The following is a 14,952-nucleotide window of genomic DNA, read 5'->3' as shown; positions in this document are numbered from 1 at the left end:
CTGTAGAGATGTCCAACATCAGAGCCTGAAGTAGAAGGTAGGAACAGGGTGAGGAGGGCGTCTGAAGAAGGGCACTCTAATGCAGTATGTCAGATCCAAAGTCGGGTTAAGCAGGGTGCTCACATGAGGGAAGGGCCAGCAGCAATGATGGGAGGTTGGCTGCATACTTGGGGGTTGATCAAATAAAAAGATTTAGGCTAATGGGAACCAGATTTCTCAATGTTAAAAAATGAAGTTACAGACTTGTATGCATGAATATAAGCCTAACCCCGTGGTCGGCAAACTGCGGCTCTTTGACCCCTTGAGTGTGGCTCTTCCACAAAATACTACGGCCTGGGCGAGTCTATTTTGAAGAAGTGGCGTGAGAAGTTTAAGTTTAAAAATTTGGCTCTCAAAAGAAATTTCAATCATTGTACTGTTGATATTTGGCTCTGTTGACTAATGAGTTTGCCGACCACTGGCCTAACCAATGGACATGAACACTAGGGGGGTGAGGGCATGAGGGGTTAATGGAGGGATGAGGACACATATGTAATACCTTAATCAATAAAGAAATTTAAAAAAAAATGAAGTTACAAATATGGGAAGAGAAAGCAAAAAATAATCAATCCTATATTATTGGATTAAAATTAGAGGTATCCGTGTGAATGTGACAGATATAGAAAGAAATACATTAACTTCGTCTACTGAGAGAACCTGGTACATTAACATCTCATTAGGAATGAACACGCCAAACACCTAGATCATGTCTCCTAAATATTCTCCATTAAAAAGAATCAGAGTTCATTGGCAAAATGTCTAATTCCAGGGCAAAGTATAAAATAAGCCTGGAATATCTTATACCAGAAAGTAGGCAAGTGTTCAAAGAATGGGCATGTCCAGAGGGCACAGAAGCCAGCTTGAAGGGGCTCCCACAGGCCAAATCTGGGACAATTTCAACATTAAAATAATTAGTGATAATAATAGATTGCAATTCATTGGATAAAACAGGAAACAATGAGTCAATGTTAATATAAATAAACAAACATAACTAATTGAAGAATGGGTTATTGGCATAGTCTCAAAGTACCTCCCAATAAAATACTAATAAATTATAAAGAAAAAAAAATAACTTTTTAGTAGAGAAGCCTGGCAGACACCTCCTCAAAAAAAAAAAAAAAAAATTATCAGTACCAGAGCAAATTGAAATCCCATGCCTCCTGATGGAACGCAATGAAAGGAATATACCACTGTTTCCTACCGGTGAATCTAATCATTGGACAAACTCAAAATGAGGAATCTTCTACAAAAATAATTGACCTACACTCTTTCAAATATCAAGGTTATGAAAGTTAAAGACTGAAAAATCATTCTAGGTTGAAGGAGACTAAGACATGACTACCAAATGCAATGCACAAATCTGAATCAATTTAAAGGTTATTAAATGTAAAGAAAAGTTAGCAATAAAGAAAAAAACAATACTGCAATTGTTCAGGCAAAAGAAGAAGGTGGTAGAGGTAGAACTGGTAAAAAGTATTTGGATTTGGAAAATATTTTTAAACTTACAATGCTGACTTTCTGATTTTTGTCCTGAGCACCTAATTAATAATAGTGGGAATTAAAGAGGTGGGAAAGACTGAGGGGAGAATTGGAGGTAGGGAATAAAGAGTTCTGTTAAGGACATGTTTTTCAGTTATCTATTGCTACATAACACACCATCCCCAAATTTAGTGGCTTAAAATAACAATTATTTATTCATGATTCTGCAAATTGGGCTGGATTTAGCTTCATGGTTTTTCTAATGGTCTATCCTAGGGTCATTCTGGAAACTTCTAAAACCTCAACTGGGGCTGGATGATTCCAGATGACTTCACTCGCATGTCTGGTGCCTTACCCAGCATAAATGTACTGGCTGAGAACTGGCCAGGGGTCCTTCTCTCTCCAGCTGGGCAGCCGGACCGCTTTACATGGCGGCTCAGTGTTCCCAAGAGAACTAAAGTGGAAGCATTCTGTTCATCAGAGCAAATGACAAAGCCAGCCCAGCTTCAAAGAGAGAGGAAATATTCTACACCTCTTGGTGGAAGGAGTAGCGTACGTGCACAGTGTTGATAAAATTGGTAGATAATCTACCACAAATATGTTAAATTAGAAGGAATTGTTAGTAAAGTTGGAAATTGGATTAGAGATTGGTGGTCAGGGAAGGCTTCTGGACTGGTTATATGAATGTGGGAGTTATTAGCAAAAAAAAAATGTTTTTAAAATCATGGGACCTCATTTCAAACAAACTTGAAATAAGGGTTGATAGAAAAGAGAGGAAGGTCTAGGGCTGAGCCTGAAGTGCTCTCACATTTAAAGGTAAGACAGAGAAAAAGGCGACAGAAGAAACTGAAGTGGCCCATGAAATAGGAAGAAAACTGAAGCTTATGATCTAGAGAAAGGCAAGGGGGAAAAAGTGTTTCAAGAAGAAGGCCTAGCAGAGAAACCAAGATGGCGGCATAGGTAAACACCTAAACTGCTGCTTCGCACAACAATTTCAAAACCACAACTAAAAGACAAAACAGACATGATCCAGAATCACAGGAAGGCTGGCTGAGTGGAAATTCTACAACTAGAAGGAAAGAAAAAAGCACACTGAGACTCAGAGGAGCTGCAGGAGGCAGAGGTACTGAGACGTGTGCTCGGAGAGGACTGGCAACTGAGTGCATGGCTGGCTTTCTCAAGCGGGAGGGAGACAAAAGCTCCCGACTGTGCTGAACTCCAGTTCTGGGCGAGACTCTGGGGACCCAGACTCATACGGGGTGAAACTGGACTGTCAGGAAAGAGAAAAGCACACTGAGACTCAGAGGAACTGCGGAAAGCAGAGGCACCAAAGCGCGCACGGAGAGGGTAGGCAACTGAGTAGACGGCTGGCTTTCTCAAGTGGGAGGGAGACAAAAGCTCCCTACTGCACTGAACTCCAGTTCCGGGCGAGACTCTGGGGACCCAGACTCATTCGGGGAGAAACTGGACTGTCTGGCAGCGGGTGGAACTCGAGGGTGGCTTTCTCTCAGAGGTGCTTGCAGCGATTACCACGGGACACTGAGACCCAGGGGCCTATTAGGGCAGGACTGATGGGAAACCAATGCTGTCTGCTCTGCCCTGAGACTCCGCCCCATCCAAGCTGAGCACAGAGGCTTTTTGCAAGTCTTGTCTCATAAGAGTGTCTCCAGCACAGAAGTTCTCCCAGCGCAGACACAGCTGATCCTCACAGCCAATTGGCCTGGAGGTTAATTCCTCCCAGTGATACCAACAACAATTAAGGCTTAACTACAACAAGACTGTGCACACAGCCCACAAAGGGGTGCACGAAGAGTGTCCACCTCAGGTAACTGGGGAAACTGAGCCACTGGGCCCTATAGGACACCTACCACACAAAGCCACTCTATCAACTCAGGGAAGCAGCCAAAATGCGGAGACAAAGAAACAGATCACAAATGAAAGAAATAGAGGAAAGCAAACGACTGGATATAGTGTTCAAAACCATGGTTATAAGGTTTTTCAAGAATTTTCTAGAAAAGGCCGATAAATTTAGCAAGACCCTCGAGGATATGAAAAAGGACCAACTAGAAATTAAGCATACACTGACTGAAATAAAAAATATTATACAGAAAGCTAACAGCAGACTAGAGGATCGCAAGAATCAAGTCAAAGATTTGAAATACAAAGAAGCACAAAACACTCAACCGGAAAAGCAAAAAGAAAAAAGAATGCAAAAATATGAAGATAGTGTAAGGAGCCTCTGGGACAACTTAAAGCATAACAACATCCGAATTATGGGGGTGCCAGAAGAAGAGAGAGAGCAAGATACTGAAAACCTATTTGAAGAAATAATGACGGAAAACTTCCCCCACCTGGTGAAAGAAATAGACTTACAAGTACAGGAAGCACACAGAACCCCAAACAAAAGGAATCCAAAGAGAACCACACCAAGACACATCATAATTAAAATGCCAAAAGCAAAAGACAAAGAGAGAATATTAAAAGCAGCAAGAGAAAAACAGTTAGTTACCTACAAGGAGCACCCATACGACTGTCAGCTGATTTCTCAACAGAAACTATGCATGCCAGAAGGGAGTGGCAAGAAATATTCAAAGTGATGAATAGCAAGAACCTACAACCAAGATTACTCTACCCAGCAAAGCTATCATTCAGAATTGAAGGGCAGATAAAGAGCTTCACAGATAAGAAAAAGCTAAAGGAGTTCATCACCACCAAACCAGTATTATATGAAATGCTGAAAGGTATTCTTTAAGAAGAGGAAGAAGAAGAAAAAAGGTAAAGATAAAAATTATGAACAACAAATACATATCTATCAACAAGTGAATCTAAAAATCAAGTGAATAAAAAAATCTGATGAACAGAATAAACTGATGAATATAATAGAATCAGGGGCATAGAAAGGGAGTGGACTGACAATTCCCAGGGGGAAAGGAGTGTGGGGGGTGTGGGAAGAGATTGGACAAAAATCGTACACCTATGGATGAGGACATTGGGGGTAGGGGGTAAGGGCAGAGGATGGGGTGGGAACCGGGTGGAGGGGAGCTATGGGGGAAAAAGAGGAACAATTGTAATAATCTGAACAATAAAGATTTATTTTTAAAAAATGGAATTGCTTACCTAAAAAAAAAAAAAAAGAAGAAGAAGGCCTATCTTGTTAAAAGGTCAAGAAGTGGCTCTTGGATTTGGTTACTTGGAAGCTATTGGCAACTTTTGATAATAGGGACTTATGTGACTCAAACTGGGTACCCCAACCGCAGAGGCACTCAACAGTGGGACCGTTTTATATTTTTAATTTTATTATTATTTTAAAAATGTATTTTATTGATTTTTTACAGAGAGGAAGGGAGAGGGAGAGAGAGTCAGAAACATTGATGAGAGAGAAACATCAATCAGCTGCCTCCTGCACACCTGCTACTGGGGATGTGCCCGCAACCAAGGTACATGCCCTTGACTGAAATTGAAACAGTGGGACCGTTTTAAAAGCCACAGGAGAAATGTGGTTATCTTAAGAGTGTCAGTTTTACTCAATGGTAAGTGTTTTTAAATATTTTGCATATTACAATAAAAGAGACACATTAGGAACTAATGTATAATATTTGCATACATTTTCAAGATACTATATTATGTTCCCCCCAAAAAATGTTATGCTTATAGGATTTAGGGGCCACATTGTATCAGCTTGACCTCTGGAAGGGCTGGAGAATGAGGTCAGCCACGCAGGAATCAACTATGTGTACATGAGCTAGCCCCAGTAAAACTCTGAACAGCAATGCTCAGGTGAGCCTCCCTGATTGGCAATGCTCCATGCACCTGGTCACATATCTTTGCTGCAAGAAGTTAACACTGTCTACAGTTCCACTGGAAGAAGCCAAATGGCAGCTCTGCATGTAGAAGTCTCTGGGACTCTGCCCCATGTACCTCTTCCCCTGACTGATTTTAATCTGTATCCTTTTGCTACAATAAAATATAGGCATGAGTAAAACAGCTTTCGGTGAGTTCTGTGAGGCCTTCTACGAAATTATCAAACCTGAGGTTGGTTTGGGGGGTCTGCAAGCTTGCAACTGGTGTCAGAGTGAGGATGGTCTCCCAAACTTTGCACTTTGGGACCATCCTTTTTCCCTATCACCATACGTACTTGGATGGAAAAATCTGAGGAACATTTATCTATACATACACCCTCCTAAGTTATAATCCACAGTATTTATTGATCATCTACTTACTTAGTGGCAGGCACTGAGCTGATACCAGGAATATGTAAGTGAACAAAGCATAATCAACTCCTCCCCTCAAGGAGCTCAGGCTTGTGCTATAGGACTGTGAAAGAGGAGTGACTAAGAGACATATTCTCCGCCCCCGGAGATGAGGGTACTGTGTAAGTGAGCGGGCATCCTTAAATGGAGTCTGTGAATGTTTACATGACACCAACTTTATCACTTTCACTTGGGTATCATTCCCTCTTAGTTCACTAGTAGGAGTCAAGGATTTTTTTAAATATATATAATTGATTTTAGAGAGAGAGGAAGGAAGAGGGAGAGAGAAACATTGGTCATGCATGCCCCTTATTGGGGATCAGGGCATGTGCCCTGGCTGGGAATCGAACCAGCAACCTCTTAGTGCACAGGACAATGCCCAAATAACTGAACCACACTGGCCAGGGCAAGGATTTTTAGTTTCCCTGGTGATTAGGCACATGCTTATGTCATTTACTAAGAGGAAACACAAATGCAAAAGAAAGTTATATGGAAAGACAAGTTACTTGTCATATAAGTGGGTGTTTGAGACCCCAGCAGTAAATCCATATGGCAAATTTAAGAGCCAGGTAGAGGTTTGGTGTAGAACTTGGAAGGTAAGATTGGGGTCAGAGGCCCAGATTTGGGAGTCATAAGCACAAGGTGGTTAATGCCATAAAAAGGGATGGGCAGTAGAAAAATGTTAATATTGCTGAAAGATGGTATAAGATAGGGTGTCCCAAAAAAGTATGCACACACATTGTATAATTACACAATTTTTATTAAAATACATTTCATTTTCAAAATTGAGCTATCAGCTGTTAATGTGTGTATACTTTTTTTTGGACACCTGTATGTTGGGAAACACCAACCTTTAAGAGCCATACAGAGTGATGCAGGAATGGAAGGAGGATGACAACGAGAAACCAGAGAGTTTGGGGGACTCTGGTGTGTGTGTGGGGGGGGGGAGAGGGGAATCCAGAAGGAGTTTCATCAGAGAGGTTGTTCAGAGTGCACTGGAATGGGGTCAACCAGGAGAGGACTCCGTGTGTGACTTCCATGATGATCAAGGAAAGCACACTGAGTGATTTTTTTTCTCTTTTTTAAAAAAAGTCTTTATTGTTGAGAGTATTATAGATGTCCCCCTTTTTACACCCCCCCATGACCCCCCCTTCACCCAGTTCCCACCCAAGGACTTCACCACCATATCGTCTGTGTCTATAGGTAAGATCTTTGGTTAATCCCGCCCCACTTCCTCCCCCTCCCTTCCTCCCCCTTCCCCCTCTCCCTTTGCCTCTGAGATTCGTCAGTCTGTTCCATGTTCCCATGCCTCTGATTCTATTTTGTTCACCAGTTTATTTTGTTCATTAGATTTCTTGATCGTTTATTTTGATTTTTAGATTCAATTGTTGATAGATATGTATTTGTTGCCATGTTATTGTTCACAGTTTTTATCTCTTTTTCTTTTGAAGAGAAGATGCAGCAGGATCAGAAGGAAAGACTGGTTTTCTCTAGGCAAGACCTAAAGGGAGGTGGCAGTGAAATGACAAAATTCTTAGCTCTTCTGTGCCTTTAATAAATGCTTACTGAGCGCTGAAAGTTTGGCTGGGACCACCTGCCTCTTCTCAGTGCACCTCAGACCGGAATGAGCGAAGTAAGCCCCTGCTGGGGCGCATGCGCGGCCTCTCCAGCCAGTCCCGCAGCCGGGAGTAATAGCGCGGCATGGCCGCCAGGGGGCGCACCCCTCCCCGCGATTACCTGCGAGACCGGGGGCGGGGGCCTCGGGGGGGGCCTGTGACAGCTTCCGGCTTCCGTCGGAGGCCGCGGTCGCCGAGCGTCGCCGTCATGGCAGCCGAGGAGAAGGACCCCCTGAGCTACTTCGCAGCGTACGGGAGCAGCAGCTCCGGCTCCTCGGACGAGGAGGACAGCAGCGAGCCGGAGGAGACGAGGCGCAGGGCTCCAGACCCGGCGAAGTCGGCGGGCGGCTGCGGCCACAAGAAGCTGCCGGGCCCCGACGAGCTGTTCCGGAGCGTGACTCGCCCGGCCTTTCTCTACAATCCGCTCAACAAACAGATCGACTGGGAGAGGCACGTCGTCAAGGCGCCCGAGGAGGTGAGGCCTCCCCCCCACCCCACCCCCGACCCCGCTCTCGGTCTTGGCCCCGGCCTCCGCCCTCCCGAGCCGCCTCCTGGACCGGAAGTCCGTTCCCCCACCCGCAGTCACCCCCGGGGATGCCGCGCCCCCTCCCCCCTCCAGCCCCGGGAGCCCGGGCCCCCTCCCCCCGCCTGGTGGGTGCCCGGTCTGGACCCGCAGCCCCGCCCGCTTGTGAGGAGACCCAGACCTCCGCGCTCGGTGCCCCTCCTGCGGGGCCAGGACTAACGGTGGTGACTCCCCCGCCCCCGCTGCAGCTGGTCCCCGAGACCCCTCCCCCCTGACGCCGAAGTGCCTGCGGTGCTGCCTCCAAGACAGTGTCGGCTGCAGCCTCCGGAAAGGGTCAGCCTTGGCGTAGTGTCTGGGACTGGATTCTTCTTTGGTAATTAAAAGTTATTAGCCTTATTCGTACAGGGAACCCTTTGGCTTTTCACGTAACAGTATTGTGATTTGGATGGAAAAAGAAAAATGTGTCTTTAAACTTTAACATGAAAAGGTCAACCTGAACCGTAATCGAACGGCAGGGAGGTGCATGCGCCCCACGGAGGCTGGGGACCTCGGTTCCTCACGGCGCCTCGTGTGTTTGCTTCACAGCCGCCAAAGGAATTCAAAATCTGGAAGTCCAACTGCGTCCCGCCCCCGGAGACCTACACCGCGGAGAAGAAGCCGCCCCCGCCGGAGCTGGACATGGCCATCAAGTGGTCCAACATCTATGAGGACAACGGCGACGACGCCCCGCCGAGCGTCAGGAAGGCCCGGCTCCTGCCGGAAGGGGAGGAGACGGTGGAATCGGGTAAGGAGAGGCGGGCTGGGGGGCCGTGCCGTTTGGTCCCTGTGCTGAGTTCAAGAAGATTGGGGTATCTGGCGCGTTAGCAAATTAATTAGGAGAGTCTTTGAATACTTTTTTACTTTTTTTTTTTTAATATATTTTATTGATTTTTTTACAGAGAGGAAGGGAGAGGGACAGAGAGCCAGAAACATCAATCAGCTGCCTCCTGCACACACACACACACACCCCCACCGGGGATGTGCCCGCAACCAATGTACATGCCCTTGACCGGAATCGAACCCGGGACCCCCTCAGTCCGCAGGCCGTCGCTCTATCCACTGAGCCAAACCGGTTTTGGCTTTACTTTTTTTTTTTTTTTTTTTTAAGGTAGTACCTAGTCAGCTTCGAAGCGCCGCTATCTCAGCCAGTAGTATTTGCTCTGTTTTAGAGAAAGAGCATAAATTATTGAGGCTTTAGAGTGAAATCTCTGGTATCTCAGGCAGTGGTATGTGGGATTTATGACGGCTTATTATTAGAACAGCGGAGTTAATTCATGGATTCTTTCTTGTGATTGCAGTTGTGGCGGCTTCATGTTATATGAAAGCAGTTGTGGTTTAAAGCGAAAATTAGTGTGACAAAATGAGCTTACCCGAGTTAATACTATATAGTAATTAAAAATAGTAATATAATGACCTCGTCGTCTTTGCCTTCGTCATAATATCATAACTTCATCTCTTACTTGGACTGTAAGTAGCCACAGTAATCTCCGCCGCCACACTTTTATTACCCATTTTCATCCTTCACACTGAAGCTAATAATGTTAACTTTCTAAAAATCAAAGCTGATTATGTAACTCACCTGCCCAATACCCTTCACCAACAGCCTAGAGTCAAAGCCTTCTGTGATGGATGCCTTTCTCTCCGCTCTCATTTCACCTGGCCCCTTTCTGGCACTTTAAGGTCTTAAAATTCAAACCCGAATGCGCCATGCTATTTTATAGTTCCATGCCTTTCATTATATGTTGCACCGTAGACTGGAATGTTCTTCTCTTCCTCTTTGGCTGGTAAACTCATTTATCCCTCAAAATCCAACTCGAAGAAGAAAATCTGAGATTATTACCTCCCTCTAATTAATTATCTGTACCTGTGTATTCTAATGGTGTTGATTGCACTTACCACCTTTTATGGGATTAGTTAGTCACTGTCTGTCTCCTTTATGAAAATGAGTTCCTTACACAGCAGGGTCCGGGTTTTATTTATGTTTGTATCAAAGTTTGCAGTAGTATACATTCTAAGTACGCAGTGGACAGTTGTTGAGTTGGACTAAATATTTTGGACTATCATTTTAATGAAAGGGTGTACGCTTTTTTGTTAAACAGATTTCTGATCATCTTCCCATAAATCAAAGGCAGCCAACTTAGCTCTTTTCACAACCATGCAGAGAGTTTTGTTTGTTTTAAGAGCAAGAGTAACTAACTGGTAGTTCTTCAGTTTTTATTCTACTTGGATTTTTCATTTCTTTCACTGATTTCCCAATGTGTATTAGAAACCACCAAGGAACATCGTCAGTAAATGCATCGTTTTGAAGACACCAAATAAAGAGGGCATTTAAATACCTCATATTGTATAGTATTTTATATCATTAATAATAACACTTTTGCATAAATACTCTTTAATCTTTACAACACCTTGTGAAAATGTGGAAATGAGAGCTTGTGTGATATGTCCAAGGCCACAAAACTAGAAAATGGCATGCTCCGAGGTAGGTACCTTCACAAATTCAGGTCCTTAAATGGAAAGGACGCATTATTAAACTGGAATTTCGTCTTTTTATATTTTTCAAGCTAGAGTGCATAAGAAATATGGCAAATATTCCATAGGAAGTATGGCAGCAAGGCCACTAGAGTTGACGGTGTAACTGGGGTGTATACACAGGTGCTCTCCTTTTTCCTGTGGGAAAGGCGAGGGTTATATATCCAGGACAAGTGGAAAGAATTTTCTTTTTTTCCAGCTTGCCTATTGAGTTCAGATAGAAGGAATTCCAAATATGTGGCAAACTGCTGTTGCCATAGTTATTTTCTGAGCTTTTGATCATATGATGGTCCTCCATCAGAAAGTGAATGTTGGCAATATCAAAAAACAAAAGGACCCAAACACACTCAACCAGTTTAAAGCTGGATCACAAGATTAAAAGATAATCCTGAAATCTGTCTTCTTATAATAAATACCTTCTTTTAATTCATAAAATACCTCGTATTAAGTTTTTAGATTATCACATTATTATGCTTACTTTTTCTTCCCATTTCCTGCCCTTTTGTCCTTTTTGCCAGTTAACTTCTTCCAGATATTTTAAGAGGAATTGAGAAAGGTTCAAAACTGGTCATTGAACCTTGCTATTTATTAGCACCTCTTGTTTAGTGGTTGTAAAATATAGATCTGTAAGGTGCTTAGATAATGAATTGTAGCTTTATTAACAATCATGAAAGCTTAGCTCAAGTAGCTAATGCTTTCTTTTTTTAATTTAGAACATTAGCTTGTATTAATAATTTAAGCTTATTTACTTCTGGTAACATGAATTCCATAATAGAAAAATTGTTTTCTTACTGTTGCCTCTGTAGTATATGGCACAAAGTAGTAAAGCTGATGAAGGAAGGAACATTTCAGGGTTTTGGAGGGTTTTTTTTTCCTGCTCTGGTTTTTAAGGCAATGCCTTGTTATGTCACTAGATGGCATTAGCTCTTCTGTTCTTATCAGTGATAAGAACTTACTTTTCCAGCCTCAGTAATTTGTATTTTTGTTGTTATTCAGTAAGTGCACTTGTAACAAATGGTGGATTAAAAGCAGAAGTGTCTTAAGATAATCTTTTTAATATATGTTAACAGATTTTTCTAGTAGAGTTACAAAGTAATTTTTATATTAGTAGTGAAAATAATCTCTAAAGTCAAGCATGATGATAATTAAACTCCAATTAAAAACCATAGGCTTGGTTTATTTGAGCTTTATATTATTTTACTTGGTTTGTAGAGCAAGGATCTTTGTGTATACATAATAAACTACTGATTAAAACTTTGGTTTGTAAATTCCTGGGGTGATTTGTTAAGCTGAATTGTCTTTTATCTTATTGTCTACATAAATCCATAGTGCTTTATGAAATGTATGAATAACATCTCCATGCTATGTCTGAAGATGAATGAAGATGAATCACCTGTTCTTGATATTAATTATTGCCCCTATCAACAAAGGAAATATTCTGAGTATGGTACAGTTAGCAAAAGGAAATTGAAGACTTAAGGTTTTAACTATATTTCCTCTATAGTTTTATGATCTGATATCATTGGCTTCCCAAATTTTTTAAAATAAAGGACCCTTTCAACATCAAAATAGTTTTTAGACCACCACATAATAGTTGTTGAACTTTGAGTATCTGTTGTTGATGAGAATATAAAGTCAAAAGTACAATGAATTCAGTAATGTACTTAAAATAAATTTGTATTTTGTAAATCATATCTTCTACAAGTTATTTATTCCATCTATGTAGTGTTCTTAAAATAAAGCCACACATTTGTTCAGAGAAATGGGAAATTAGCAGCTGGTCTCTGCTACCCTGTGTTTTATTGAAACATGTAGTTGGATATTTTTTTTCTTGTTATTTTTTTCTGTTTCTGTAGTTAGATATTTTAAGTTGAAAAAATGGTCCACTTCTCATTTTTGACATTTATATTAATTGTCAAATTAATTTTTTGTAGCTACAGACATTAGAAAAGTTATAAAGGACATAGTTTTAATGTAAGGTTCTTCTCCATCCTCCCTCTCAAATTCTTCACAATATGAAGGAGGAAAGTTATTTGTTGGGGGCGGTGGGGGGAGTTAGAGCAGATTGGAAGGGAAAAAAATATCTGATAGCCACTTATATAATGTTATGGTTAAATTGTGTGTGTGTGGAAAATAGTGTGTTCCGTTTATACAAAGTGTAGATTATATATTTAAATACAACATATGCTGTGGAATACATGGGAATAGCCTTTTCAGAACAAATCTGATTTTTGTATTTTAGGTTACCTTACATATAGCACTAAAGGGCGAATTTTGTATAACAATTGAAACAAAATCCCTTTTTTTACTTGCACTTTAAAATCAGAGTTTTAAAAGTTAATTTTTGGACTTTTGGGGGGAAACTTTGAAAGAAACATTAGTTGAAGCTGATGATATTGTTACAAAGTAAATGAAATTGTAATGCTTTTTAAAAATTACTGATTGAAACTCTTCCTTTCCTGTTTAAAGATGATGAAAAAGATGAGCATACTTCTAAAAAGCGCAAAGTAGAACCGGGAGAATCAACAAAGAAGAAAAAGTAGAAAACAACAAATGACAAATTTTGAACTGCGAAACGTATTGATGAAATGGTTTTTTGGTCAGATAAGTTGATATTGTAAAATATGAAATGTCATCTCCATGCAAGTACCCGTTAATAAGTATTGCTGCGGCAGGAACTTTCCACTGTAAAATTCACTTTTTATTTAAAACTTCTATGTATTTAAAACTCAAATGGTGACTTGTGATTGTGAAGTTGACAACACTTGGAAGCATTCTTGCTATCACAGGACTGTTGACATGCTTTGAGATTTCTGTCAGATGTTGACATGCCAATGTCCTATGAACCTTTTATAAAGGAATATATTTTTAAAGTAAATATAATGTAATGTACTGTGAACTTGTAGGGTGCTTTTCAACAGTGTTTGTACAGTGTAAATAGATCATGGAAATAAAATTACTTATTCAATAGTACTATTACTGCATTACATCAACATTTGAATATTTGTGACATACTCTTCTTTGCCATGTGATGTTGATAGTAGGTATTACCATGTAGGGATTTCCTCCTGTGTTTCAGGTGCTTTGTACATACATTATTTGTGATCCTCAAACAGCCTAGTAAAACAGGTATTAGTAACCTTATTTTATAATAAAGAGTAACATCCAAGGTTACACAGCTAGTGAACAGTGAATTTGGGATTTAACGCACGACACTTGAGCTCTAAAATCACACTAAACCATCTATCTGCCAATCAAAATTTAGGAACTGTGATTGGCATCTTTTCTAGGTACCCTTATGTGGTAGGTAGTGGAGATCCTCTCCTCACCTGATTGTATTACTGCACGTATCATATATGTCTTATACTGTAAAAATTAATTGATTCCCCTGTTATAGTTGGCTGAATACAAAGAGTTGCCAGATGTCAAAAATAAAAATACAGGACACACAGTTAAGTTTGAATTTTACATAAACAATAAATAATGTTTTAGTATGTGTAATATTTAAAACCTATTTATACTAAAAATTTGTTTACCTAAAAATCAAATTTAACCGGGTGTCTTATAATTTATCAGCCAACCCTACTTCTACGTGGTTTCTCTACCCAGCTCCTATTTTAATGCTTACCTATAGTAATAATCAAGAAAACAAGATTGTAGTCAGGAAGGTAATCTTTGATTTGACATGGTCCAAAATGTAGTGCTGTTATTTGTAACATTTTGAATAATAAAAGGAAAAAATACACTGCATCAGTCTCTCCATGATTCTTACCTTTAAGAGACAGTGTTAATTACAGAACACGCTGCATTTATAGTGTAAAAAACAGATTTTAGTTTTAAAAAATCCCCAGCCCAACTTTCCCCCCATACTGGAAGCCAATCTTTAAAAAACTAAAATTTGTTTAGTTGGGAACATGATCAAGTAGATTAAAATTTGTGTCATTAAAAGTATACCAGCCATGATGTTTTTGGAATAAGCAAGGAATGTAACAGTATGATGGTTTCTAGTATGTCTCAAACTTACAAAAAAACAATTGCAGCTGCCTATCCTCTAGGTTTACAAATGTATGAATCCCAAAATTGAAGTAATTGACAAAGCAAGAAACTGTTTAAGGTTGAAGTCTTTGTATGTGAATAATTTGGAGGGGGATGGCATCAGCTGGTAAAGCAGAACCCACTGTGACACCAAATTAAATGGAATTATAATTAATGAGTCAAAATGTACACTGAGTGGCCAGATTATTATGATCTCTGAATGCATAATAATCTGGCCACTCAGTGTATGTGTGTTGTGTGTGTGTATGTATATATATTAGAGGCCTGGTGCATGAATTCGTGCATGGGTGGGGTCCGGCCAGCCTGGCCAGGGGGAGAGGACATGGGCGGTTGGCTGGCCTGCCTGCTGGTTGAACTAGTCAAGGAGACAATTTGCATATTAGCCTTTTATTATATAGGATATACACTGAGTGGCCAG

At 40.8% G+C, this 14,952-nt stretch overlaps 1 protein-coding gene across 1 annotated transcript; it reads left to right on the top strand.

Moving 5' to 3' along the window:
* Positions 1-7,551: 7,551 nt before the first annotated feature.
* Positions 7,552-14,229, top strand: C9H1orf52 (chromosome 9 C1orf52 homolog). The gene is made up of 3 exons (XM_008139483.3): positions 7,552-7,859; positions 8,493-8,691; positions 12,948-14,229. Exons 1-3 carry the CDS (start codon positions 7,593-7,595, stop codon positions 13,019-13,021), a joined length of 540 nt encoding a protein of 179 aa, XP_008137705.2. The 5' UTR covers positions 7,552-7,592; the 3' UTR covers positions 13,022-14,229.
* The last annotated feature ends 723 nt before the right edge of the window (positions 14,230-14,952 follow it).

The sequence above is a fragment of the Eptesicus fuscus genome, chromosome 9, assembly GCF_027574615.1.
Source record: "Eptesicus fuscus isolate TK198812 chromosome 9, DD_ASM_mEF_20220401, whole genome shotgun sequence".
NCBI lineage: Eukaryota > Metazoa > Chordata > Mammalia > Chiroptera > Vespertilionidae > Eptesicus > Eptesicus fuscus.
The sequence above is the reverse complement of the archived record's forward strand: the minus strand, read 5'-3'. Positions and strand labels throughout refer to the sequence as shown.